Here is a 24,277-nt window from a genome sequence, read left to right on the forward strand (position 1 = left end):
GGTAAATTTTCAAAATTTCCTTTTGTTTTTTTATTTCCAAATTCCCTCAATTGTAGTTGAAAGAACGTATTTTGTATGATTTCAATTCTTTTAAATTTTTTGAAATGTGTTTAACATAATGGCGTAACATAATGGTCTATCCTGGTAAACATTCCATGCACACTTGAGAAGAATATATATTCTGCTGTTGTTGGGTTGTTTTCTATAGATGTTAGGTCTAGTTGGTTTATAATGCTGTTCAAATTTATTTCTTTGTTGCTCTTCTATTTCCCTATTCATATGGCAGGTGAGATATCAAAGTCTTCAAGTATTATTGTTGCATTGACTATTTCTCTGTTCAATTTTGTCAGTTTTTGCTTCATACATATTAAGCCTCTGCTAGGTACATAGATGTTTATATTTGTTGTATCTTCCTAGCATATTAACCTTATATCACTATAAAATGTTCACCTTTCTAGTATTATAAATTATAAAACTAATTTTTATTTTTAAGTCTATTTTGGCTAGTATTAGTATAGCCACTACAACTCTCTTTTGGTTACAAGTATCTCATTTCTATCCTTTAACTTTTAACATGTTTTTGTCTTTAGATCCTAAGTGACTCTCAGGCACATACTGCTGGGTCATTGGGGTCTTTTTAATTTGTTTTTTTGTTCTTAAATCTATCTGCCAATCTGTCTTTTAGCTCAAGAATTTAATCCATTTATGTTTAATGTAATTATTGATAAGCTAGGATTTTCTATCTATAGACATCCATTAGGTCTACAGATAAATTTTATTCTATTCTTCTATTTTGCTGTTTGTTTTATATGTGTTTTGTGTCTTTTGCATTCTTCAATTTCTCAATTACTGCCTTACTTTGTGTTAAATACTTTCTAGTGTTCTATTTTAATTCCCTTATAGAATTTATCTTTTACCATATATCTCAGTTATTTTCTTATTGGTTTCCTTGGGGATTACCATTAATATCTTAAGGCCAGCTAATCAACAACCTTAATTCCATCCATAACCTTAATTCCTCTTTACCATGTAACAATTTATTCACAGTTTCCAGAGATTAGGATGTGGAAATTTTGAGGAAACCATTATTCTGCCTACTATAGGCACCTAAAAGTCAGTATTTGCAAACCTTTTCATTAAATGTTGCCCACAAATACACACATACACACTAATAGATTCCACAAAATAAACAAGGAAATGAAAAACTCCTGGTACTCTCCCAGTGCTTCCATATCTCAGTGCCTGGCTGAATCATTTGTTATTGTGTAAACTAGACTTAGGCATTATCTTTCACAACTTCCTTTCTCTCACTCTTCAAATCCCATTCATTATCAAATCTTAGTTGACTTACCTCCCCCCAGATTTTCTGTGTTTCTGCATTTCTACTTCCATCATCCTAATCTAAATAATTTTTACTAATCTTTTCCTCATTATTATGTCCTAAGAAGCCTTTTTAGACATTTTTTCTTAATTGCCCTATCTACAAAATATAAACACCACAAATACACTGTATAGTTGCGATTTATATACAAAAAGAGTAAGTATATTGAATAAAGAAGTTTTTTTATTCACTATAGGATTAAGAATAGCTAAATGAAATTTTGAAGTTAAAAGGTAAATTAGAAAGCTAACAACATTTAACTTAACCTTAAAACTGTATTTGCTGTGTAACTCTTTTCTAATGGATAAAAAAAATTATTAGCTATTTATTACAAACCAGGTAGTCTGACTGATGATTTTGAATAAAGTATGTCATTTAACCTTTTTTCTACAAGTTTTAATTTTTATCAAAGTTGTACATGTACATTGTTTTAAATGTTAAATGAAGCTTACTGTGGAAAATAGCAATCCTCTACTTTTATCCCTTCCCTTCCCAATTTACACTAGGTAAATTTTAATATAATTTATATGCTTATGTAAGTTGCAATGTACCAAATATATGCATAAATGCAAATGAGAAATTTATATAAATACATACTAATAATAGACATGTAGTCAAGTTTTTCTTAAAACAATCAACAAATTGTATTTTTCAGGGGCACCTGGGTGTCTCAATTGGTTAAGTGTCTGCTTTTGGCTCAGGTCATGATCCTACAGTCCTGGGATCCAGCCTGCTGTCCCACTTTCTGCTCAGTGGGGAGCCTGCTTCTCCCTCTCCCTCTGCCCCTACCCCTGCTCGTTCTCTCCCTCTCTCTCAAATAAATAAATAAAATTGTATTTTCCAGCAATAGTTATTAAAAACTGAATTAATTTTTTTAAATTAATTTCTTAAAGTTATTTTAGTTTTGACTTTGACTTTTGCCTGATATTAGAATATAAAATTCAATTAGCTGCTAGATACCAATTCAGATATTGTTGACATGTTTCTTTTCAACATTTGATAAGATGAATGATGAGTTGATTAACTTCTGTCAAATTAAATAACAAAATTTAAACTGCTTTCATTTAATTCTCAAAGCCCAACTCATACACAAAAGCATTAAGATCAAACATAAACAACATCTAAGGTAGCCAAAAGTAGCCCATCCCCATACTCAGACCATCTCTTGTAATATGAATTCAAGATCAAATAATCCTGCAAGAGAAAGTCCTAATTATAGCCATCTATTCCGTTGTTATGTAGCACTGATTTTGCATACATTTTGTGTATCATCCAAAAATCCAATGCCAATGTTGCTCATGTGATACCTCAAAACAACACTAAAACCCAATGAGAGATATTAAATACAGAGGAATAAGATTTTATCAACCAGAGTTGAGTTTGAGGGTCACAAACTATAATAATAATGATAGCTAAGATTTTTTTGACCCCAATGAACCAATTTTTCCCTGTTGGGGGTGATATCACCCCTATTAAGAGCTCATGGTTAGGGAACCTGGGTGGCTTGATTGGTTGAGCATCCAGCTCTTGGTTTTGGCTCAGGTCATGATCTCAGGGTTGTGGTATCGAGCCCTGTGTCAGGTTCCCATGCTCAGTGGGGAGTCTGCTTGGGATTCTCTCTCTTCCTCTGTCCCTACTCCCACTCACAGGCATACACCTTTCTCTCTCTAAAATAAATAAATAAGTCTTTAAAAAAAAAAAAAAGAGTCCATGGTCTAAACAATCAGGATTTATCACTTGTATTCTTAAAATAATCTCCTAATAGCCCTCAATACCTCCTTCTTACCTCTCTGATCTATTCTTTACAAAGCTGTAAGAATGATTTTCCAAAACAAACTTTAATCACCCCACCTCCTCCAATGCTTTCAGCAGCTCTCCAAATAAAGCAAAAAGACCTAACAATGCGTACAAATTATGCATGATCTGGTCCTAGTTCACATCATCTCATATAATAACCTCCAACCCTCTCTCCACACCAGCAACACTGCCCTTTATTTCACTGAACCACCCTCTTGCCACAGAGACTTTGTACATGCTGTTCTGCCTGAAGACTCTTCTCTGCCTTCTTTGCTTATTTAAAGGCTATTTCTTGAGACTTTTGCTTAATCATTCCTTCCTCAAGGGATCATTTTCTGTTATTCCCAATTTTATCAAATCTGCCTTTAATAAACTGTAACACTACCACTCCTTCCCTTCAGTGACACTCATCACAATTATAATTTCATTTGTTCCTTAAAAATCACTGTCCCTAAGTTTTAGATCTATTTTCACCAGTATCTCCCCAGTACCTAGCATAAATCTGGCACATACTAAGTGCTCAATAGTTTATTGAACAAATGCATAATTGATGAGTTAATTGTGTTTTAAAGAACTCAAAAGGTTAAGTAGTTTGAACAAGTAAAAAAAAAAAAAATCATTGAGACCCATACCATAATTGTCAGCAAAGACTTGATGAGGCAAAAGTAAAACTATAATAGCAAGTATAAACTATAAAAATAAGCAATATGACTCTAGACCTTGAGTTTTCTATTAAATTGTATTCCAGAAATCTTATTTTAAGGTCCAATTAAACAAATTGTGTTTGACTAAGAGTTGCCATATTGTGACCTTAGAATACTATCAAATATGGTAAATGCTAAAACTGTTCCAAATATAATAACTCTTTGATACTTCATATCACATCCTGGGAACCTGCAGTGCCTTAGGGACATTGTTGCAAACCACAATTATCACAGAGCAACTCAGCAGTCACAGACAACACGAGCTTGCTTTCAGCGATCTGTCAAAAATGCTGCACCAGTATTCTGCCTCCCAGCCTTCTGCTGTGTCTGGGCTGACGACAATACCCTGGCATACAAGCAGGCAGGGAGAAGTAGATCTTATAAGCCTTAGGGTGTGAAGGCAGCTACTAACCTCTATCCACAGGAAATGGCCTTCATGCCACTTATGGCACAAGTGTTTAATACTGTTGATGCTGATGACAGCATTAATATAGTCAATAGTATAACAGGTTTTAGTCAGAAATTTGGGACTTGGTCCTATCCCCAACATTAACCAGTTGCATGACCTTGGAAAATGCATTTGACCTCATTAGACCTTTGTAGAACATTAAACCAGATGAGAGGTTGAAACATTTTCACTACTAAACTCTCCTGCTAATAATTCTTAACCATGGACCTTGTGTTTCAAAATATTATGTCTAGCAAAAGTCACTTGGTGAGCAACAATTGTTTCATTTTTTTGTTTTGTTAAAAATTCTGACAAATCTCTAAGGGGGATTAGGAATGGTGGCCACACAGATGGAGGAAGCTGTGGGAGGCAGAGGGCAGTGTAGGTGATTGGGCCAGAAGGAGATGTCAATTTCATCAGGTAATTAAGCACCAATTTGATGTCCTGTTTTTATAGAACAAAGACCTATAAATCTGAGCACATTATGGCGGGGGAGGGGGGAAGCCCAGCAAAAGTAGGATTTTGTCAAGGCATTTTGAAATATTGAAAATAGCTCACAACATCTCATTATTACCTTTGTAATTATTCAAAGATCTTAGACTGGACACACCATACAAGATGATCCCTGAAGTCTCTAGAAAAAGTGCACTCCAAAATGAATTTCTATTTAAACCAACTTTGGCATCACTGACTTCTGTATTCAAGTTAGGGAATTTTTTTGGAGGGGGGCAGTAACCCTTGTACATATAAAATTACATGTAAGAAGACAAAAAAATTAAAGTATATAATTCAAGGGAAAATATATTTTTCTTGCAAGTACGCACTTCATAAATATTTTCTATCAATGTTTTAAATTCATGTATATTATGCATTCTCAGTGGGGCACTGTTGCACCAAACAGAACAAAAATTGTTCCTTGGAGAGTGTTAGGAAAAAACTTAGTATTACAATGGAATGCAGCTCTCTAAAGTGCAACTCTACCTAATAAAATATTATTCCTTAGTATTTCATTCCTTTTGTTGAGTTTTGGGTTTTTAGGGGTATCACATGAGCAGCATTGACTTTGGATTCATGGAAGGTACCAAATGTATGCCAGGTCAGTTCTACAAAACTATGGCTAATAGAAGGCTGTGAATCGAGGACTTTCTCTTGCTCAATTGTTTGATCTCAAAGTCACATTTCCAGAGGTGGCCTGCATACAGGTATGGGCTGCTGTTGGCCTGGTGATGTTTCTCCTCACTCTTTCAGGTGTATGGTGGAGTTTGAAAATTAAATAAAAATAGTTCATATTTTACTGCTTAACTTGATAAAAATTATTTGATATGTTATCAGTCATGTCAAGTGCTAAAAAGAAAACTCAACGATAACTGCATAATTTAACAACTAAATTAAAAGTTACATTTTCACATCAAATGAAAGCCTAAAGTTTAGATTACTAAAAATAATGAATCATTTTAAATTTTTCAATAGTTTTACTTTCACTGGAAAATAACACTTCTGAGTGATTTCTGAAAAAAATTCAGCTACATTGCTATCATTATTATATATTTATATGTATTGCTAGGAATTGACCCTTCTCTGGAATTTAGTTTCTTTGGCTTTTTTTTTTTTTTTTTTTTTTTTGCATTTAATAGCTCTCTCTTTTAAAATATGAGTCTCTAAGGGGCGCCTGGGTGGCACAGCGGTTAAGCGTCTGCCTTCGGCTCAGGGCGTGATCCCAGCGTTCTGGGATCGAGCCCCACATCAGGCTCCTCTGCTATGAGCCTGCTTCTTCCTCTCCCACTCCCCCTGCTTGTTTCCCTCTCTCGCTGGCTGTCTCTATCTCTGTCAAATAAATAAAATCAAATCTTAAAAAAAAAATATGAGTCTCTAAATTTATGTAATTTTTTTTTTCCATTTAAAGATGGAAGTGATTGTCACACTTCCTATATCCTAACTGGAACAGAATGCCATTTGTTTTAATTTTGCCATTTTGATAAAGGGAAAAATCAAGAGTATACAGGGATTTTTATATGTTTGATTTAAACCTTTAAGGAAGGAGGGGCATGTCAGCATCTGAAATGAAGATTACTTCTCCAGTCTAAAGACATTGACACACTAGGTTATATATTCTGAAAGGGGTCTCAGTACAGGGAAGTAGCCAAAATGAAATTCTTAGAAATGGGCTGCGATGCTGGGGGCAATGCTAATTCTTACATTGGGACATGAGCTCTTCAAATCCTTCCTAAGTCAAGTCAATTGATCCTCACCTTGTAACAAAATTTTCTCATGGTTTCCTTATAGGGTGAAAAGCAAACATGAAGCCTCATTAGAGTCTTTTCTCTTTGGTCCAGCAAGACATGTTAGTCAAAATAGTGTAAAACACTAGACTAGATTCAAGATCTAGAGGGGGGTTCTAGTAAATGAAAGAGATGGACAGGACTTAAGGTGTTTTTCCCTCAGCCAGAAAGTGAGTCTATTCTGTGTGTGAAGAAAAAAGTGTGCACGTATATTTGGGTGGCTAAAGAGAGGCACTGTGGCTGAGATGCTAGTGTACTAGTTTTCTATGCCTGCTCTAACAAATGATCATAAACAGTGCCTTAAGACAACAAACATTTATTGTCTTACAGTTCCATAGGCCAGAAGTCCAACGTGTCTCCCTGGGTTAAGATTAAGGTGTTGGCTGGGCTGTATTCTTTTCTGGAGGCTCAAGGGGAGAATCTGTTCTCCTGCCTTTTCCAGCATCTAAAGGCCATCTGCATTCCTTAGCTTATGGTCCCCTTTCTTCTCCAAACTCGGAAGTGGTGGGTTGAGTCCTCTTCACATGGAACTTCTCTGACACTCCTTCTGTGGTCACGCTTGCCTTCTGACCATAGCCAGGAAACGTTCTCTCCTTTTAAGAATCCATGTGATTATACTGGGCCCACCTGGATAGTTGAGGATAATCTCCCCATCTCAAGGTCCTCACTGCAAAGTCATTTTTCCATCTTTACATATTCACAGGAATATCCTGGGAATTAGGATGCGGATATCTTTGTGGGACAGTTTATTCTGCCTGCCATAGCTAGTTAAACCTCCATATCTATTTTCCTCTTCTTCAAAAGTAGAACCTCCATGTTATTTACTGAAAGCAGGGAACATCACTGGTCAGAAGGAAGACCATGTTTCCCAGCTTCCTTTAATATGCTTGATGTGACTAAATTCTACCATGGGATATAAGTGGAAGTGCTATATGCAGCTTCTGGAAGTTGCCTTAAAGAAAGAGAACATTTCTTTCTCTTTCTCTTTTATCCTTCCTGCTGGCCAAATCATACACATGAGGAATAAAGCTGGATCAGTCATCTTGGAAGATGACACAGAAGCTGCATAATGAGGATGACAGAATAATGAGATTGGAGACTGCATCCCAGTTGGTCATGGAGCTGCCATATAAACCCTGTGATTTTATTATTTTTTCTTTTTTTAAAGATTTATTTATTTGAGAGAGAGAGAGAGAGCGAGCACGGGTAGGGGGAGAGGGAGAGGGAGAGAGAGAATCCCAAGCAGACTCCAGGCCAGAGCTGGAGCCTGATGTGGGACTTGATCCCACAACCCTGAGATCATGACCTGAGCCAAAACCAAGAGTCCGGCACTCAACTGACTGAGCCACCCAGGCGCCGCTCAACCCTGTGATTTTAATGTGAAGGAGAAAATTAACATCTATCTTCCTAACGTCTGTTACTAGGGGATTTTGATGCTCAAATGCATTCCTATCAAATATATAGGGTGCAATGATGTTGACCATCCAAATTATAGAAAACAGGACAAATAGATAAGGAATGAGAAATGGGGACTTGGGATTTCTCCAGGGTTTGGCCAGCTAAAGAAAGAGAAGTCATGGATATGGCCATAGAAAACAAGACAAGAACAAAAAAAACAAAACAAAACAAACAAACAAAAACCCTCAAGAAGAAGGTATAACCAATGTGATGCAATGGAGCTATAAGGTTCAAACATAGCAGCCTTTCCCACTGGGAGAGCCTCTGTTCATTGTTTTCCCCTGTAAACTTTGAAAGAGTCAAATTTTAATTTTAAAAGTTAAAACCTTATCAGTTTTCCCTAGGGGGAGAAAAAGGACCCCAAAATCTCAGTGGCTTAAAATACAAAGGCTTATTTCTCATTTACCTACATGCTCAATGCAGGCCAGCAGGGAGTACTGCTCATTTCAATAATTCAGGGATCCAGGCTGAGAGAAGCTCATCTTAATGTCTGCTCCTTTGTTCATGACAGCAGGAAAAAGAGAGAGTATGGTGAATCATACACTGACTTTAAAAAATGGTGCTCAGCATAGCACACTATTCACAGTTGCCAGGAGGTAAAAGCAACCCAAATGTCCAAAGGCGGATGAATGAACAGACAAAATGTAGGATACTCACACAATGGAATATTATTCAGCCTTAACAAGGAAGAAAATCCTGTCACATGCTATAACATGGATGAACCTGAGGACATTATGCTAAGTAAAACAGGCAGTCCAGAACGACAAATACTGTGATTGATTCCATTTATACGAGGTACCTACAGTAGTGAAATTTATACAGAAAGTACAATGGTGGTCACGGGGTGGGGGGGAGGGGAGGTAAAAAGACAAATTGTTTAATGGGTACAGAGTTTCAGTTTTGCAAAATGAAAACGTTCTGGGTTTTGTAAGTACATTCATATGAATATGCTGAACGCTATAGAATAGTACACTTAAAAGTGGTTACGACGGTAAATTTTATGTTATGTGGTTTTTACTACAGTAAAAAAAATGGTGCTCGGGAAAGACAAACATCACTTATGTTCACATTTAATCAGCCAGAGTAAGTTACGTAGCTAGACTTAACATTAAAAGGTGGGAGGAGGAGGATAATCCCATTAGACGTAAAGCCGACACATTCGATGAACAGTGCTATTACCCTAGTCTTCTCTTCCGGGCATGAAATATTTCTTTCACCCTCCTTCCTGCAAACAAAATGCATTTACTCAATTTCTTTTGAGCGAAGAGAACTTGAAAGTCCCAGTGATGACATCAAGATCAAAGCCCAGGATCCTTGGGTGATGCATGGCCGTCTTCATATCAGAGACTACACCAGATCCACGTGCATCTCCTCTTGATCCAGAACCTGCCCCTCCCTGTGCTGCAGCAGCATCAGCATGACTTTAATAAATGCTTTAATAAACTAATCCTTTAATAAAAATAGGAAGAATGGGAAACACGTGGCAGTCACCGGCCAATTACATTCTGATATTAGACTGAGCAGAAGTTTTATGCCTCCTACCCCAAAGGTGAGGAATTTCCCTGAATAGGCTTCATGTAGGTTTCCTAGGAAGGGCGCCCCTCTGTATTTATCTCCATGGTCATTGATTTTCCCTTTGGGAGGCTCCTCCTTTTCCATTTTTCTTCTTGACCTTGTCTGAAGTAGGCAGTGAAGAATATATTTGCCTTAGAGACTGAACAGTTTTCTCAGCATACTTCTTATTCAAGGGCCCAAGGGTCATTTTAGGTCTCAAACAGCCACAGTGGCATTTAATCCAGGTTGGTGACTCTTTTAGCAGTGAAACCATCTTCCAAACTTAAACTTGTTTGACATCTTACCTACTCCCATGTTTCCTTCCTAGACATATGACTTTGTCATATTTCTGTGCTCTCTTGTCCCAACACCTGTCTCCCTCCTCCTCTCCCTCTCTGTCTCTCTGTCTCCACCTCTGTCTCTACCCCTTTCTTTCTCTCTTTCTCTCCTTCCCTTCCTCCTTCCTTCCCTTCCTAATTGTAGGTTCCTTGAGCCTAGTAGTGAGAACACCTTTCCCCCGAACAATTTTATGTTATTTTGAGCCATTTGGTCCAATTGAAAAGAATTTCAGGCCATGCTCAGTGATACGATTCTTGTTACAAAGCTGAGTTTTAATAGTCCCTTGTGGCTCAAAGTATCAATTTTATCCTTTACTGTTTGGGTTGAGAAGCAGTTGCATTTGAATCCCTGAATTTGTAGCCTCTCTAGTCTCTTCTATTTACCATTGCAAACTGACTGATTCTTCTCCAAACGTATCTCTTTCTTGTAATATTGTGATAGCAGCCAATTAAATGATAATATTAATGTTTTCAATCTCTTCCCTAAAGTTAGGTATGCCTTTTACCTTCCAATTTACTGCAGGCAACACTTTTTCCAAATGTTTCAGAAAATCCACCAGAAAATCCATTCCTCCAGTGTTCAGCAATAGTTTATTATGATTCTCTCTGACCAGCTGTTAAGCCAATGCCACATATTTTAGGGTTTACTTTATTATTAAAACAGCATCCCAAGCTCTTAGGTTCTAAATTCTATGTCATTTCGGAATAAGACAGATAATCCTGTGATGACAAATTTCCCCCAAATATCAATAGATTAAATAAAAGGTTTATTTTCACTTGTGTACCATATCCATTGGAGGGGACTTCAAAGGGTTCTGTTCACAGTGGTCACTCAGGGACACACACAGTCTGCATCTCAACATCTGCTTCCATAATCACAGATTCAAAAGGAAGAAGGGGTGCCCCTTAAAGCTGGAAATATTTTGTAAACAACACTAGTAGAAGCTCTATAGCTTTGAGTTCAGATGCAGGGAACAGAACTTATTGTATCTAATTTAAGGAGGAAGAGATACATTCAAGGAGTCAATGGCTTAAGGACAGCTTTGAAGACTAAAGAAACACACTCCACCCTTCACTTTCAGAAAACTCACAAAGTCACACCCCAGAACCAGGTCATCAAAGGAGCTCTGTTTCTTCTGAAGTCAGGACTCCACTGGTGTCAAGACTGCATGAGAATAAAAGTACTTTCTCAATCAGGAAGCCACCATTGCTCCCAGTTCCAGACCATACCACACCTTCTACAGTCTATGTCTACAGAGTGGATGCAGGGAGTCCTGCCTAGCAAAACCCACAGAGCCGGTGCTTGGGATCTCTGCTGATATTGTTGCAGGAAAACAGAAAGCAGCAGACACAGCAGACCTAGCCTAGTGTGGCCTCCTCCTAATCTCCGCTTTCCAAATCTCATGCTAGTGCATCTACTTGGCCAAATCCAAATCACACCCAGAACCCGAGCTGCAGTGGGCTCTGAGATGTGGTTTTCAGATTCTAGCATCTACAGCACAGGGAGGCATACTACAACAAAGATGGAGCTGAGCAACAAGCCAGCATAGCCACCCCTTAACCCATGGCAGCAGGCCACAGGGGAGGGTGGCACATTCTACAGCAACAATAAAACTTGTTTATAATGCTTATCCCTGCCTATGTTAAAGTCATTTTAAGAGGTTTACACTAAACATTCATAAGCAGGCCCTTGGGCATTCAGGAAAAGTTAAAATTTTTCTGTGTTCTATTTTATAATCTATGTGGGAATATAATATACTTTCTTTATTTTCTGTATTAATAAACATTTATTTATTTTTATTTAGTTTATTTTTTTAATTTAAATTCAATTAATTAACATATAATGTATTATTTGTTTCAGGGGTACAGGTCTGTGATTCCTCAGTTTTACATAATACCCAGTGCTCATTACAACACTAATATACTTTCCTCAAACGAAATATGTTAAGTATTATGCTGCAGGCACATGTGCATTCCTATAGTTTATTGTCTCCACTTTTCACACCAATTCTATGAGGTAGTGTATTAGTTAAGGATTATATTCAGCTGCACGTCACAGGCACCCACCTACCATGGTTTGATCAAGCAGGTGCTTATTTTCCATGCATAAAAAGTAGTGCAGTGGTACAATCCAGGGCCAGCACAGAGACCCACATCCCTGTCTTTCTCTTTCATCCTTGATTTGTGCCTCTCATCCTCTTGGACGTAAGATAAATGTTCTACTTCTAGCCATTATTATCAACTTCTGGGATGGAAGAAGGGGAAGAGCAAAGGGGTAGAAGGCAGCTGTGGGACTGGGTCCACCCCTGCCTTGTTATAGGTGGTGTTGACACAATGACCTTGTGACATCTGCACACATCTCATTCACCAAAACAGTGTCAGGTAGCAACCTGTCTCTGCTGGGGAAGTGGAGAACTGAAGTTTTTGTTTTGCTTTGGCCAGGCCTATCGCCAAGAATCAGAAGTCTGTCAGTGAGAGCGAAGACTAGTGTGAGTATTGGGTTGGTGACTAGCAGTGTCTGCCTTGGATCAACATCATCATTGTCATTTTACAGCAACAAAAAAAGCAGATTTCATGGGGCGCCTGGGTGGCTCAGTCGTTAAGCGTCTGCCTTCGGCTCAGAGCGTGATCCCGGCGTTGTGGGATCGAGCCCCACATCAGGCTCCTCTGCTGGGAGCCTGCTTCTTCCTCTCCCACTCCCCCTGCCTGTGTTCCCTCTCTCGCTGGCTATCTCTCTCTCTGCCAAATAAATAAATAAAATCTTTTAAAAAAAAAAAAAAGCAGATTTCAAAGAGGTTAAGTAATGGGATTGCAGTTCAATGACTTGGGATTTGAGTTCAAGCCTCATGGCTCCAAAGTCAGGGCTTTTTGATGAGCATTTACTTAAAAAATAGTTAAAACTTCAGAAAAGTTTTGACATATCCTATATATAAAGAGGTAAACTGGATTATTTGGAAGGAAAAATTTTTTAAAAATTTGTTAAAGGTTCCAACAACCAGAAGTGGGAGTAGGAATAAGAAAGGGGGAAAGGATGAGATTTTCTGTGGGAATAACACAATTCCACGCTTCAAAAAAAGCAACAATAACAACTCGGTGTATAAACAGCCTTAAAGAGCATGGCACTTTTCAGGCTACTTTTCCACTGCTGGGTAAAAATGTATTGCCTTGAGAGCGATGACCATTATTAACCAAGTTAACCTGAAAAATCTTCACCAATTGCCATACAGTGTTTTCCAGAATGATTCATTTGACTTTCATCTCCCTAAGCCTGGATTTTGGTTGTTTTCACTGAGGAAAGTAAATGGTTCGATCTGCCCTGAAAGGCAGGACCCCCGTGCATAGTGACAGGAATGGGGCTATTGGATGTTTCTTGCAAGATCCCAAGGATCCTGAGGTTTGAAGAAATGCAGAAGACATGAGAAATAGGTAGCCAAGCTCCCAGCTTAGAAGGCAGGGTGCGGTCCTGTCTGAGATGCACTGCCAATGGCAGGATCTAGAAGAATGCATAACTCCGTCTGGGAGACCTGCAACAGCCCCTAACTAGCTTCTAGCACTTTGCAGCTTGTGGCTTTTCCCCTAAGGGGATGAGTGGTGTCCCTACTTTGCTGCATCCTCACCATAAAGCTTCAGGAGTCCCTTCCCTTAACTTTCACCTCCTTGAACACGGCTGGCTCTTAGCACCAGACATGCTACCAAACCAGCAGAAACGGATGGCTGAACAAATGTAGCCCGATCCCTGGTTCTAGCTACTGAGCATGGCTAATTCATCCCCAAATAGTCCTTTGGGAGCTACAAAGAGCAAATTAATTATACTCCAATGAGTGTAAGCAGCAGCAGCAAGAAGAAGGAGAGGTAAATAACGCAGAGATTGAACCTGAAAAAGACTGGGGGTGGGAAAACTGTGGAGAACATACATAGGGTAAAGAATCAGCACACAGATTAAATCTGATTCAAAGCTGGGAAAAACGACAAGTTGGTTCCTGTTAGAAGATCACAGAATGTCTCGGCCCCCCTGCTGTTAATGCAATTACAAGGTATGCTTGTACAATCACTGCAATAATAAAACACTGAAAGTGTGTGGTTTGTGGAGCTTTGGGCAGGTTAGGTTCCCTTTGAGGATGTGCGGCCAGGGAATTTAATCTTGTCAGGGACTCAAGGAGCTGCCTAGAGCACTGCCAGGCAAGATGGGAGGCGGTACTATTCTAGGGATCTCCAAGTGCACAGTTTTTAATGACCCTTCAGGCCTTGCAAGTAGAGAAGAGGAAGAAGAATGCAAAGGAAGCATGTAATGCCAAGCAAAGCTGGAACTGAGGGGAGATGGAGCACGAGCACAAGGTGAGGTCCATGGAAGGAAAGCTTCACCCACAGAATTATGCTCCTTCTCTGGAAGTGTGTTGAGTAGGCAGGCAGCAAGCTTTTACATCATTCCAATCTAAGTACTGGCATTCGGCAAATGGTTGTGGAGAACTAAGGCCTAGCCTAAAATTCTCAAGTTCTAGTATAAGAATTGTAGGAGAGAGGCGCCTGGGTGGCACAGTCAGTTACCTGTCCGGCTCTTGTTTTGGCTCAGGTCATGATCTCAGGGTCGGGAGATCAGCCCCATGTCGGGCTCCGCACTCAATGCAGAGTTGGCTTGAGATTCTCTCTCCCTCTCCCCCTGCCCCTCCGAGTTGTGCACGCCACTCTCACTCTCTCGTAAATACATACATACATAAAAGAATCATAGGAGATACTTGTTTGAAGTGCAGACTCGCAGGTCCAGTCATTAAAAATTTGGCTTCAGTAAGTAGGTCCAGTCATTAAAAATTTGGCTTCAGTAAGTTGGGCCTAGGGCCTGGGAACCTGCATCAGGCAGCTGCTGTGATTTGGGGCTGGTGGCTCTCAGACCCGGTTACTTTGTAAAAACTAAACACGGTCTCTTCAAAAGTTAGCATCCAGCAAACTAGAGATTTGACTAATAAAAATACGAACAAAATACAGGATTCCTTTGCCACCTCTTGTCAGTTGTTTTTGATGTTCTGTTACACTCCCGAATTCACTCACCCCTGGAATTCTTTGGCCAATTTGCTGAAGAACAATTTATTCCAGAATTAGAGTTATTGGAAGCAACAGTATACAGATTCTAGATACTAATTCTCCAGCAAATTGCCATTAAATAAAGCAAAACTCTGCCTGTGCCTGCCTGAAAGAGGGAAGAAGGAACAGATCGAGAGGGAGATGATCATTTCCCTTCAAAACTTCCTTTCAAGATTTGAAGATTAAGCACCCTTCTTCAGAGGAAGAAATTGCTGGAACCCCCCAGATTCATTAGGACTGTGAAGTAGCTTTAAAGTCTTTTCACCAATACGTACAGTAAAAATACATTTCAAGTCACAACCTAGAACACTCACACATGGCTGCACACACGCGCGCAAGCATAGGCAACCATGGAAGTACGTGTGTAGTGTGTGTCTGTGTGGGAATGTACGAAAAATGGAAACATTTTAGAAAACACTACTTACCTTTGCCACGTGAAATGCACCTTGACATTTTCCATGCTCTGCCCTTTCTTTTCTTCTCCCTTCTCTCTCTTTCTCTTCCTTAATGATAGTCATGATACCACCAATGGATTTGCCCTGCTGTTTTGAAAAATGCTGAGGTAGGTAATAAGAGTCCAAGAGTCCAGCTGTTTTGAGTAGGAAAGAAGGGAAGAGGAATTGGAATTGGAATTGGAAAAGAGGTCTGTTTGCTAATCTTTCTTTCTTTCACAGGCAGTAACTCCCTTCATTTGTCCATTGTCTATCTTGGCTAAGACAGTCTCCACATCTTGTAGACAAGACTTTACTGGCTCACAGGTTGATGTTTTGAAGCAAGTGAAACACTCAGCAGAACATATTGATATACAAATGAGTCTTTTCTACTTACCAGGTTGACCTTGCCTCCTCACTGTCTTGTATGAGGCGTGCTCATTTCTGCTCAGTCAGGTGTCTTTATCTCCTAACCTGGCATTCTAGCTACCCACTAAACCATTCTCTTTGCCTACTCCTCTTTCCTCCACAGGTCCGTGCTTATTTTCTCAGGCCTTAAAGCTACTGAAGTTACAGGGAGAACCCTCATTCTGGAGTGTTCTGCTCAGGCAGGTGCAATCCACTTCAAAGGAAAGAGAATTGATGTTGTTACTCATTTCAAAACTAATCTGTTATTTTCGTCACTTGAAAATGAACTAAGAGGCTCAAATGACTCAAGGTTCCCACAATCAATTTTCTTTATCCAACTAGCAAGTTTCATTTTCATTGCAACTATTTTATTATGTGCAGTAAAAACATTCACAATTTTGTTTGCTGTTGACTGTTTGCCTTGAAAAATATAAACTGAAGAAGTCAAATTGTGAGCTGCTTACCATCACAGGGGGAAGAAAAAAATTTTCAACCCAGATTACAAGTGCTACCCAGCATCCTTCGCACACATATCTTATTAAAAATGTCTTCACTGGCATTTTTTTTTTTTTAACCACCAAAAATTTTGCAAATGAATTCTTTTCCGGGACAACTCCATTATAAATATTATTTTTATGGTAAAATTATTAACCTCAAAGTTTTTATCCAATTCTCAAGCAAAGAACTGGTTTTATCCAAGTTATTTTGAGTATATTGTGATCCACTGAATGCCTGAAAGCAATAAATCTATCAAAGACAAATCTGTCAAAAACATCAGCTTGAAAAAGATCTCATACTAGGGCAATATGAGCATAAAAAAAATAGTAATAATGGCAATAGGGTTGAAGCACATCAAATATATAAAAATCCATGAGTTCCTAAAGATATTACAAAAAGAAAGTCATTGACCACTTCAGGAGTTTGCTAGGATGTCAATTCATTACTTTGAAAATTAATAATGAAAAAAGCCAAGCATTAAAATTAACTACTTGATGACATTATTTAATGCATATTTGCAGCCTCTGCATGACCAAAATGGATTTAACCATGTTTGTGGTGTAAGACTTCAATATATTTTCCTATGATGTGAACTTTTGCCTTCTAATATGATTATGAAACTAAGCTTGCCTAATTTTGCTTTTCCTATAATTTCTTAAGAATGAAATTATTCAATATGGTCTTTTGTACTTGACTTCTTTCATGTGGCATCTTGTTTTTGGCATTCGTTCATGTAGAGATACTTTGTTCCTTTTTATTGCTCAGTATTGTTCTATTGTAAATGGTTACCACAGTTTGCTTACGCATTCACTAGTGCTTTTCCTGTTATCAGCTGATATGATCATATTGGTTTTTTACTTTATTCTATTAATATAATGAATTACATTGGTTAGTTTTCAGATGTTAAACCAACTTTGAATTCCTAGGATAAACCTCACTGGTCATGATGTGTTACCCTTTTAAATGTTGTTGGGTTTGATTTACTAAAATTTTGCTCAAGATTTTTGTGTCTATGTTTATAAAGGATATTGGTCCATAGCTCTCTTTTCCTTTGAGATTTTACCCTGGTTTTGTTATCAGGGTAAAACTGATCTTATAAAATAAATTCAGAAGTGTCTCTGCAATGTCAGCTTAATGCCTTGCAGAACTCTGAGAAACATTAAATTATGTATATGTTAAATGTATTTATTTAAATATATGTTTCAAATATAAAATAATCTGTTCTGACCTTGTTCATTCTTTTTCTAATTTCCATAACAAACATATCCTATTCATCTTCAAGCCTAGTTTGAAGTTGGCTGAATTAGTGAGTGATTTGTAATCACAGATTTTAGGAAACTAAAGCTAAGTAACTTTAGAGATTATTGTCACTAGATATCTAGAAGGGGAAACTGAGACCCTTAGAAATTGCCACACTCTCCCAGAACAGGATATCTTCTCACTCTTAAAGGTCTCCATGACCTAATATTCATTACAAGCCTTTACAGGGTAGGAAATGTATCAGGTGCCTGCTGTGCATATACTTACACTATAAAGTTGGTATGTCCAATCTTACTCTTTTTCCTGACTATAAAGGCCCACACTGTTCCTACTGACAGGATCCAAACAGGGAGCAGCAAAACAATGAAACTCCAGGACCGTGTGGCTTGGCGGTTACTAGTTGAACTGGGCATGCTCAGTCACCAGGCAGATTTTTTTCGGTGAAGTGGAAACTACAACAGCGCTTACCGTGTGCGCTGAGGTGGGCGTGCCCTCGTGGAATTTAGAATGTTGCCGCAGCCAATGGGGCCTCGCGGCCGGCTGCCGGGGCTCCTCATTGGAGGAGCGGGGAGGCGAGCGAGTAGAGGGCCCCTGGAGGGAGCCGCGGAGGTGCAGGTCGGAGAGGCCGGGCTACGCCGTGCCCTGCGCGTGAGCAGCTGCAGCGGCGGCATCCAGCGGCGGCGTCTGCAGTTCCAGCCCGTTGCTTTACTTTTTAGCTGCACGAACGTAGTCATTATGCCGAAGAGAAAGGTAAGTCTTACCAAAAAAGATTTCAAAGGCCTTCAAATTGTGCTTATAGCAGATCTTGTCATTGCGGTGGATTGCGCGGAATGCGCTTGGTAGTAACTAGGGGTTTGCGGCGAATCTCTTGGCTTCTCCACGCTTGTTTTCAGATGCCTGTTGCGGACATTCCTCCTTCCCTCTCTCCCTCCCTCTGTCCTCATCGATTTCTGACTGTTACTTTCTCTCCAGCGGCGCGGCTTCCCTTCTTTTTGAACTCATGCTAGCTGGAATGGTTTCCACCTCGAACAACAAGAAGCAAAAGAGCTTTCCATTCCCCCTTCCAGGAGGGGAGTTTCCTCTTTGAAACTGCCGGGTTGTGATTAGTGTGGAGGGAAAGCAGTGACTGGGGGAAAAACAAGTCCATGCCGAGGAGATAAAAAAAATAAATAAGTCGGGCAGATGTTGGGGTTATTCCCAGGTGGGCCTAGTCCACGGCTGGGCGCGCCGCGTTGGCTCTGAGGCCAAGGGAAGGGAAAGCCATGTTTAAAATAGCACTCACCCCCTGCTCGCCTCCGCTGCAGACCCGTATGTACCAACTCCCGTGTCAATCAGGGCTGGGGACGGCGCAGGCGGGGCCCGGCGGCCGGGACCTGCTGGCAGTTCGCGGCGGGAGCGGCGGAGTTCGCCACGCGCAGGACGGGACAGCGCCGGTGGCGCCCACTGTGGCGGCCAAGGGCAGGGGCTACCGGGTCCACACCGGCGACCCAAGCCCACACTCAGTCGGGAAAGGCGGGGTGCGCGTGCTCCCGCGTCCGTCGGTACTCACAGGGAACTGGGCACATTTTCGTCTCAGCTTCAGCTCCTTGAGGACTATTACGTCCCCTTCCGCGCGGGCCCGGGACACGAAGTATCTCGCTCCGCGGTGCACGTTTCCCCCCGGAGTCCGACCGCGACTGGTAGTTGTCCCGGGGAGGGAGAGTGGGGAAGGTTTTTCTCCACCCTGAGAAAACCGGTGTGTGGCGGCTGTAACTAAGAAAATGCTTTGCACCCTCCCACTGCCTGCCAGGAATGTAAACCAGTGAGTGTCTTAAATTTGAGTCAAAATTACAAATAATATCCTGCTTTGTCAGTTAAAGACTACGGCCTGATTTGTGTCCCTGAATGCATTATTTTAAAATATTGAAGTTTTAAAAATACGGAAGCTTTTGCCTTATCTGCCATTACTAAGAATTTGATGGGAACTTGTCTCCTCCACTTTTTAAAAAATACAACAAAAGTTTGTTGTTGTTTTTTTTAATCTTAGGGTTTATTGTGCACATACTGTGTGCTTCACACTGTGGGAAGAGTTTGACTTGTATTATTTCATTTACTCCTCAGCACACCTTCAGAGGCGTTAACGCCATTGAACTAGGGTTTAAAGACCTGAGTTACCCAGCGTTTCACCAACCAATAGCTAGTACCAAAGATGGAGTGGTGGGTGGGTCAAGACGAATGTAGGAAATGCAAAGAGATTAGGAACCTGAGAAGATGGATGGCATATTAAAAGTAGTAATAGTTGAGATTCATTATTTAAATTTGTTTATGATATTGCTTTCCAGGCCTGTTTTACTAGAACGAAGGTATTTAAAATGATGGCACCATTTTCACCATTTATCTGAGGTTTAATGACTAGGTTGGGAATTCTAGTAGAGTCAAAAGAATCAATCATCAAGAGATGAGTTATAGAGTGAATTCGTGCCATCCCTTTTCCTGAGAATTATTAACAAATTTAAAAGAACAGTAAGTTAGGTGTGCACAAACCCATTATTACAATAGACCCTGATCTGCGGGAGTCCTTGTTGTTGTTGAAGGGCCAGAGTTGGTGAAACCATTACTCTTACTTGCTCTCATTGTCCACCTCTCTTAAGGAAACAGAAGGGAAGAAAAGAACAGTACTGGCTTTTGGTTATTGTTGTATTTCTCCGGAAGGCAGGGAGTTCCTGTGAAGAAGCTAGCCAGGCATCCTGGGACTAGGGGCAGGCCTGCGTCCAAGCACCTGAATGTCATCCCTCAGGACATCAGCGTGTTCCTCAGAGATGGAAAACCTGTCCTTGATTAATAGGAAAGCTCTTCATTTATACCTGGAGCCTAAAGTTGATACCCGGACAGAAGCAGCCACAAATTTAACATAGTTACCACGGCCATCCCATCTATCAATCACACCTTAGAGCTGCCTCATGGAATCCTGGAGGTCACTGGAGCTTACATTGGAAACCCCTGTCATTAGGTAAAGCCTGCCTAGATGCAAAGAAAAGAACTGAAGGCGAACTGTGCCTAGCACTCGAGAGCTATAAAGCTAGGGTACCTGCTAAGGCATTTACATTCTCCGCGTTATTTTTCTTGACTAAAGGACTGCCTGTTCTACGTTAAAATAATTTTTTTTAAGTGCCATCTTGGCCCGTTTTTTTCTTTTTCCAGAAATCAAGAGAAGTTATTTAATGAACCCCTGTTTGCCTAAACAGGTTCTGCAGAGTAAGAGCTGGAATCCTAGCACTGCTTTAGTGTCATGGGGATGCATAGTTTGCTCTCATGGAGCTTATGTTTAATTCGCTGAAGGTGTTAAGAGTAGCAGGCACAAAGCACTTGAATCAACATTAAAACTGTATGTGTGTGTTCCAGAATATACAGTTTAGGTATAGATTCTAAACGCAATAGGACTGATAGGGAAAGAAAGTTGAATTTGGGCTGATCTTGCAAGTGTAGCTAGGACTCGAATATATACAGAGAAAAACAGTCATTTTCTTTTGTCAGGCATTTGAATGCCTCTTCTGATTCTATCTTAATATAAGCAGGCCTCAGTTATACAACTTAAAGGCCATAATATCCACATTAATATAAAATGTTCTTTTATTTCTTAATCATATCTTTGTTTTATCTATATCTTTGCATATGATAGTTATATTAAACCAATTTTTTTTTATAACTGTGGTAGAATTTTTTGAAGCAATATGCACTCAACAGTAAGGAGTTCCTTAGTTAGCATTAGATCTCTGAGTTTGCTAAGTGGTGGCTCACCCACCACTTTTTAGTAGTGAGTGGAATAGCAGGGAAAATGATAATATGCATGAATGGAGGTGGTGGTGAGATCATGAGTGACTGAGTTCTAGGCTGTTCTGGTCAGACATCCATGAATGCCTGCCGTGGTCACGTTATGATGTGATGATATGATATTCTACAAAGAGGAATCAGCCAGCGAGGCCTAGAGTCATGGTCCTGGCATGATTAGTAACAGCAAACATTTTCACGTCTTTTTCTTTTTTTTTCCCCGTACCTCATCACTGGAGCTATTGGAAATGTCTAGTGTATCACATCAGAAATTCTTCAGTGAGGCAATTTTCCATGAATTTGGGGTATAAACATTAGTATCTCTTTACACTCAAAGGCTTAAGGAAGAAAAGGCTGTCTGCCTCTAGCTTTGAAATTTGATATTAGGTTTTATCTCTTTTCTTAAAGTGAAGAGGCCCAATAATGTTGGGTTTGGCACAAGGGATGCTTAACAATATTCAAGGTTTCTGATTAATGTTTCAAAAGAATATCACATGTCATAACACCAGAGACAGACTCTGTAAATGAAAATACAGATGGATGTGACTGCATAAAAATGAATATTTCAGTATGACAAAAACCCATTGTTAACACAATCTAAAAATTTATGAAAAACTGGGAAAAGGTATTTGTATCACGTATCACTGAAAAAAGTTTGCTATTTTAAAAAGACAAAAGTTTCCCATGTCCTTATGGAAAAGATGTGTATCCTTATAAGGAAATAGCAGACTCAAATAGAGGAAATGTTCAGTTTTGCTAGAGATCAAAGAAATGTATACTATTAAGAATAGGGAGATGTGATTTTTTTAAAGCCAATCTGGTAAAAAGGACTGTAAGTATCCTGCCAAGTGCTGGATGACACTGACTGTCTAGCAATTATCAAGCAGTGCGGATGGGAGTCTAATTTCCCTTAAAAAAAAAAAAAAAAAAGGCCATATTTGAGGTATGATCTACTTACTATGTCCATTCATCTATTCAAAGTATGCAAATCAGTAATTTTAAATAAATTTATAGAGTTGTATAGCATTACTATAATCCAGTTTGAACCATTTCCATCACAATGAAAAGGTTTCTCAAGTTGTTTGCGTCGAGTCTCTGCTCCCACCTCAGTTCCAGGCAACCACTAATCTACTGACTCTATAGACTTGCCTTTTCTGGAAATTTTATATAAAAGAAATCAAACAATACGCAGCCTTTTGTGTTTGGTTTCTTTCAGCATAATGTTTTTGAGGTTCATACGTGTTGTATCATGAATCAGTACTTCCTTCTTTGCTGTTCCCAAAGATACTCCATTGATTATCATTTCACAAATGGATGGACATTTGGATTGTTCTGGTTTTCAGTTATTATGAATAACGATACCGTGAATATTGATATGTAAGTCTCTGATGGGCATATTTTCATTTCTCTTGGGAAGTTCCCTAACCACAGAACTGGTGGGTGGTATGAAAGTCTGTTTCTAACATTTTAAGAAACCTTCAAATTGTTTTCCAAAGTGATTGTACATACCATCAATGGATGAGGGTTCCAGGGTTCTACATCCTGGTATTGTCACTTTTTATGCTTACAGCTATTCTAATAAATTTAATTTACATTTCCATAATAACTAATGATGATGAGCATCTTTTCATGAACTTACCAGCAAAATCTATCTCTTAGGTGAAATGTCTATTCAGATATTTTGCCCATTCTTTAATGGGGTTGTTTGTCTTATTGAGTTGTTAGTGTTCTTTAAGTGTTCTAAATACAAGTCCTTTATTAGCTGTATGGTTTATAGATCCTTTCTCCCAGTCTGTGACTTTTTAAAATAATTTGTCTTAATGATGCCTTTTGAAAAACAGAAGTTTTTTTTACTTTTCATAAAAATCCACTTGGTGTCATGTCTAATAAATCTTTGCCTAATCCAGAATCACAAATATTTTCTCCTAGAAGTTTTATAGTTTTCACTCTTATATTTAGGTCTGTGATCCACTTTGAGTTAATATTGTATCTAGTGTGAGATAAGGGTTTAAAGTCACTGTCCCGTTGGTTTTGTTTTTTGTTTTTGCATGTTGATAGCCAGTTTTCCCAACACCAATTGTTGAAAAGACCCTCCTTTTCTCACTAAATTGCTTAGGTACCTTTGTGAAAAACCAGTTCATCATAAATATAAAGGTTTCTTTGTGGGTTCTTAGTTATATTCCATTGTCTATAAGTCTGCCCTTATGTCAGTACCACATTATCATGATTATTATGGTTTTATAGTAAGATCTGAATTCTGGTTGTATCACTCTTCTCCTTTGTTCTTTTTCAAAACTGCTTTGTCTACTACATTCTTTGCACTTCCATATAAATTTTGGAATCAGCTTATAAACTTCTGCAAAAATACCTCCCATGATTTTAATAGGGATTGAATTGAAGCTGTCAATCAATTTAGGATGAATAGCCTTCTTATCCATATTGAGTTTTCCAGTATGACTATGAAAGGACCTAAGTACATGTAGTATGCCATCCATAAATGCTTGCTGAGTTTAATTGAGTTAATATTGATATGGTACCTATGTTTGAGTAAAGGCTGCAAAATGACAGGCTTGTACATTTTATTCATTGATTCATTTATTTCATGTTAAATAAACATTTATTGAGCATCACCTTTATGCAGAGTACCATCCTGTTGGGAAAATAAGTGAATTGTGTTTTTTCCCAACCCTTTTTGAAGTGAATAAGTAGATGCCCTCATTTTTAAGGATCTTTTAATCTGATAGGGCAGGTAATATACATATGTAAGTACTTATAATTCATGGCAAGAAATGATAATGAGCCACAAGAAAGGCTATGAGAATTCGAAGGTTTGGCCAG

General features: G+C 39.1%; 1 protein-coding gene and 1 long non-coding RNA gene across 7 annotated transcripts in view; one reads left to right on the forward strand and one right to left on the reverse strand.

The window, feature by feature from the left end:
* LOC123796609 (uncharacterized) overlaps positions 1-18,211 on the reverse strand; it is a 32,132-nt gene extending 13,921 nt beyond the window's left edge. Inside the window, exons 1-2 of one of the 2 annotated variants that reach the window (XR_006780794.2) lie at positions 18,101-18,211; positions 15,461-15,624 (exon numbers count right to left, since the gene is read on the reverse strand). This is a non-coding gene — a long non-coding RNA (uncharacterized LOC123796609). The other variant, XR_006780793.2, reaches the window with a different exon arrangement.
* HMGN3 (high mobility group nucleosomal binding domain 3) overlaps positions 18,125-24,277 on the forward strand; it is a 30,766-nt gene continuing 24,613 nt past the window's right edge. For 3 of the 5 annotated variants that reach the window (XM_045804114.2, XM_087856930.1, XM_045804129.2), the window contains exon 1: positions 18,220-18,382. In XM_045804114.2, coding sequence (XP_045660070.2) covers positions 18,368-18,382 — 15 coding nt within the window. In that variant the 5' untranslated portion in view covers positions 18,220-18,367. Of the gene's footprint in view, positions 18,383-24,277 lie in introns of all 5 variants that reach the window. The other 2 variants (XM_045804103.1, XM_087856932.1) reach the window with 2 other exon arrangements.

The sequence above is a fragment of the Ursus americanus genome, chromosome 29 (assembly GCF_024610735.1).
Source record: "Ursus americanus isolate L20-20 chromosome 29, mUrsAme1.1.p, whole genome shotgun sequence".
In the NCBI taxonomy this organism is placed as follows: domain Eukaryota; kingdom Metazoa; phylum Chordata; class Mammalia; order Carnivora; family Ursidae; genus Ursus; species Ursus americanus.